This window comes from Anoplophora glabripennis, unplaced genomic scaffold (assembly GCF_000390285.2).
Source record: "Anoplophora glabripennis isolate ALB-LARVAE unplaced genomic scaffold, Agla_2.0 scaffold3311, whole genome shotgun sequence".
Classification (NCBI taxonomy): Eukaryota; Metazoa; Arthropoda; class Insecta; order Coleoptera; family Cerambycidae; genus Anoplophora; species Anoplophora glabripennis.
This window is the reverse complement of record NW_019419389.1, coordinates 3897-8733: the sequence shown is the minus strand read 5'-3', so window position 1 is coordinate 8733 and position 4837 is coordinate 3897. Positions and strand designations below refer to the sequence as shown.

At 33.5% G+C, this 4837-nt stretch overlaps 1 protein-coding gene across 1 annotated transcript; it reads right to left on the bottom strand.

Moving 5' to 3' along the window:
- Positions 1-1489: 1489 nt before the first annotated feature.
- On the bottom strand, positions 1490-2437 carry LOC111692764. Its single transcript, XM_023456876.1, has one exon. The coding sequence runs from the start codon at positions 2273-2275 to the stop codon at positions 1490-1492; it is 786 nt and encodes a 261-aa protein (XP_023312644.1). The 5' UTR covers positions 2276-2437.
- Positions 2438-4837: the final 2400 nt, after the last annotated feature.

Below are 4837 nucleotides of genomic sequence, written 5' to 3'. Positions count from 1 at the left end.
GAGATTCGCGCTGTTTTTCTTCTACGTAGTGCAACAAAAAAAAAATGCTTAAAGAGCCCTTTACTTCGCAACAACACATTTAATTATTAAAGAAATGATGAGGGAAAAGACACTGACTAGCTCAGTGTCATATTCATATTCATAACATATTCCCCTAACGGAATTATTATTGGCAGCCAAAAAGTTATATAATACACCATAAATTCACTTTAAAACAAACAACAAACATAATACTGTTACAAATATTGGAAAAAAAACAAATCTACAAATGTCAGTATAATCTAACAGGGATTATTACAAATGGGTGAAAATTCGCATCTTATTTAAAAAAAAAGAAATGCACACCTTTATAACTCATCAAGTCATGTTTCTGAATACATTGCCAAGCAAAATAATTCAGTAATGATGTAAGAGAAATACGTTTGAAAATTGTTATTAATAAAAATGTTTCTCGTAAATTTAATACTCAAGTAAGTACTTAGCTGACTTTAGGTGTTTATGGCGAGTTTCCTGTTTCCTCTGTAATAGAACGAGGCGGGGTGGTACTTCAAAATGTCGTTGGGCTGAAACTTCCGGTCAGATCTCCGGCTGCTCAACACGTGGCTGAGAAAACAAGGAAGAGGGAGCTTTCAAAACTTCTCTTGCTCCAACAAAGAAAATAGAGACAACTATAGTTCCACAGAACTCCGACAATGTTCCTCTGTCGCAGGTGTTCAGAATAATGATACCAAAAATTTTTGTGTTTCTTGGACTTTTACCTACTGGTATATTCGACACAAAAAACTCAAGAGATATAAAAGAATTGGTTGAAATGAATCTGTAGAAATGACTTTTTTGATATTTGAAATCTTTGAACATCAATAATTAGTTTTAGCTTGATTTACTATTGATTTTTTTGTTTATTTTGACTAGAGAAATCAAACTTGAAAGTGTGTCGCATGTCAGCGACAGTAGGGATTCCAATATCTTTTCACTAAGATCGCGTGTAGGCAAATAAATATCTAATAATTACAAATTAGTCTTTTGTGTAGAATTATTTATATAATTTGCATATTTATTATCACCTCAAGTATGGTTTTCTTGAGTTATGGCCTTAGCTAGGAATCTTTGACATGTTCTTGTTGTTTTCGGGCTAGGTTCAGTGGAGGCAGACACCCTATCCCCGTTATCAGAAACCCTAGACCCGCTCTAATGTAATACTTCGATATAGTCGCGATGGGGCTTTCTCAGAGTCTTTGCTGAAGATGCAACAGTGAAGAACGGCATAACGTTTGGGAGCATTGGATGCGCACTACCACTACGAAGCGTCTCAAACGACCACCATTGTCTTAGGAGCGATTCCGTCCATAGCGGCTTTAGAACCAGCTACAAGACCAAATTAACATCAGGGCGGCTCTAGAGTTTCTGATGGTAGGTCCATCCCAAGAACAACAAGTTACAATCATGACTAAACAACACGTTGTTAAAAATATAATTATAAAAATAGTTCCTAAATACTGTTTACCTTATATTTATATAAGAAATTGTTATTCCAACAGTCTCCATGAAGGATAGCTGACTCCGGTTCCACGGTTTTCAAGATGTCAATCATAGTAACGTCAGCACCCTTTTGCAGTATCTCATTGCACATTTCGTATAACTTTGTGTATCCCATACTCTTCACGATATCACAGGTTCTTTTCAAACACCGATTAATTGAATTTTTGAAGGATTCAGTAAAAAAGTCTAAGGTAACATCGTCAAAGTTATTGACTAAGTTTTCAAAATCAACTTTACTTTTAGTTTTTAACGCAAAAGAAATGGCGTGAAATTTGCCATATTCCCTTAGTACACACTTAAGATGGTCAATATCCAGTGGCTTTTTGCGATCATACAAATAGTATCCATTTTTTCTCAAGTTTTCCATAACGATAACTTCCATACTTTCATCTGACACAGTTTTGTAACACTTCGGAACAGAGTTAAATCTGTGCTTTATGTTATTTTTCTTTTGAAATCTAGCGAATGCAGGCAAAATTGTTTTGTAGAAATATGCTTCTCTCTCATATGCATTTCTGTTAGTTTGAATGAAGTCTCTCCTGCTGCTCTTAACAACTACCTCAATAGTCTTCTCGACATCTTCCTCTGTAGTAGCCAAAACTGTAGCGAAAGTAATATCTGAAGCATACCCATCAGATTTTTCGCCGGATCCGACTAATGTAATTTTATAAATTCGAAAATTTTGATCTTCTAAAGCCGTCTTTATATACTTTTTTGTATCCAGATTGAAATCCATGCCCACGCGTAGACAATATTGATAAATTTTTCTCGTATGTGTGAATAAATGAAAATCAGAGAACACAAGCACTAAACTGATAAAAACGAAATAAATTATCAAGGTTCAATTTTTGCTATATATAGGTAAACCACTACATGTGTATTCCCTATCACAGCGAATGCAATGTTACGCCATAGAATGAAATGTGAATAAATACAAGTTTTAACAAAGAAAAATCGTAATTATTTATTCTGCTACCCTTGGTATCGAAATTTTCACTCTTTTATAACAGAAAACATTTATTATTTTCCAAGTTTTTGTAAAAAAACTGGCAACTAAAGTATAACTTCAATGTCGTTTAAATATAGCAGAGATAACGCAGATAAACCAAAACAAATTTATAAAAATTTCCATTAACTTATTTAGATTTAAGACAGATAAGATAAATTATTATCATTATTCATTAGTATACCGGGTAGGAAAGTACCGATGGTCTATCTGAAGTTACGTAAGAGCGATAAAGTAAGCCATAGAAATCCATGCGATAGAGAAGGATGGCTATAATGAAGGCGTCTCATAGTCACCGCCCGTTTCGCCCTTCCACAAATAAGATCCACTTCCTATTTGTGGAAGGGCGAAATGGGCGGTGACTATTAGACGCCTTCGCTATACCCATCCTTGTCTATCACATGGATTTCTATGGCTTACTTTATCGCTCTCACGTAACTTCAGATACAGGGTCGGAAGGGCCCCATGGTTCATCGGTCGTTTCGTGAAAGCGACAAAGAAAGTCATAGAAATCCGTGCGATAGAGAAAGATGGCTATAATGTAGGCGTCTAATAGTCACCGCCCATTTCGCCCTTCCCCATATAAGATCCACTTCTTATTACAGATTACAGATTACGAATGAAAATATTAATACGTTTACAGAAAATATGTTGCAACATAGTATTATTACCAAAGAGCAAAGCTAAGTAGAGAATAAAATACCTATGTATATAAATTTAAATGACACCACTGACCCGATAAACCTTAGTGTTAAGACAAGGCTTCCGTGGCATATTGGAAGGAGTTAAAACATATTACTACGTGCTTTTCTAAGTTTTTTTTAGTGAAACGGCGACGTTTATCACTTAATATTAACTTGTGTAGGGAAAATGACCGTTCAACGTCTACAATGGAAAATGGACAATGAGAAATTGTTGAGGCATAATATATTTGCTGGTACATAATATGTAAAGTTTTCCAAAATGTGTATCCTGGATTTTTTTCCAACTTAAAAAAACTTTTCACATGTAAGAAATCCATAAGAAGCCATTTTTCTCGAAAACCAAGCATTATATTTAAAAATAGTAAGCGACCTTTTTGCTGTAGAATAAATCGCAATGTAAAAAATATATTAGGTTTGCGTAAAAATTATATTAAAAATAGGGGTTATCAGAGCCCCTTACGGACGCCTATAATTGACCTATTTTCACAATAATTTGTAAAATCGATAAAGCTTTTCATTCATACACTTCATACTAAATATAAAACAAATGGCTTTCATTGTTTAAGAAAAAATAAATAAAGAACCAAAAAAAAAAGTTTTTGCAAGAGCTTATATCTTTAAAAGGAAGCCTTTGGAAGAAAAAGTGTATATTTCAAAATGACATTATTTTGACGAGATCTATCGATGGTTAAATCATAAAATGTGAATCACCCTGTATAATTTGGAACGACAATGTAGAGTAGGTAGGTACTCATAATATTGAGATAAATTAGCGCACATGGATGTGGCGTCATCGAAATATGTCCGGCATTTTGAGGTCTGAAAAAAGTAAGTTAGTTAATGAAAACAAGGGTGGTTTTAAGGGCCGACCCGTGTTCGAAAATTTGGAAAATTTATTTCCTATTGCATAAAATAATTAGCTTTCCACTCATCTTAAAGTGTCTGGCAGTTGATGCAAAAATAGACATTAATAAGTACCTAACAATTTTCAAACGCCAGACGGTTTTAAATAGCCGAAAGGGTGGTTCATAGGGGAGAGATTGCAAGAAAAAAAATTCATCATTTACTTTTTGTCTGGCAATCGAAACAATGAAATTTTTTTTTGAAAATGATAAAAATAAATTGCCTGACGGTTTCTAATGTTCGGACGCGAGTATCTCTGTAGAAAATTAGGTGAAAATTTTTAACATTTTTCAGTGATCTTAATGTACAAAAAATAGGGCCATTGTGTTTGCGGTTTTATAAAATGTTATTCATTTTTCAATGCCAGACAAATTGGTCGGTTAGAAAATTTATAACTAAATAAAGAAGGCTTGGAAAAATTTATAAAAATTTCAATAATTTATCTTTGTCTGGCATTTTGCATTTCAATTAGAAATGCGCGTATAAACACAACATACAAATGCCAGACAAGTTGAGCTGTTCGAAAATGTATAAATGAATTAAAAACGAAAACTTGGTTTTCTTTTTTTTTCTAATTTAAACTATTTATTTTTGTCTGGCATTTTGAATTTCTACTGAAAATACATATTTATACTTCAGGTTAAAACGCCAGACAAGTTGGGTTGTTCGAAAATTTAAAAAAAAA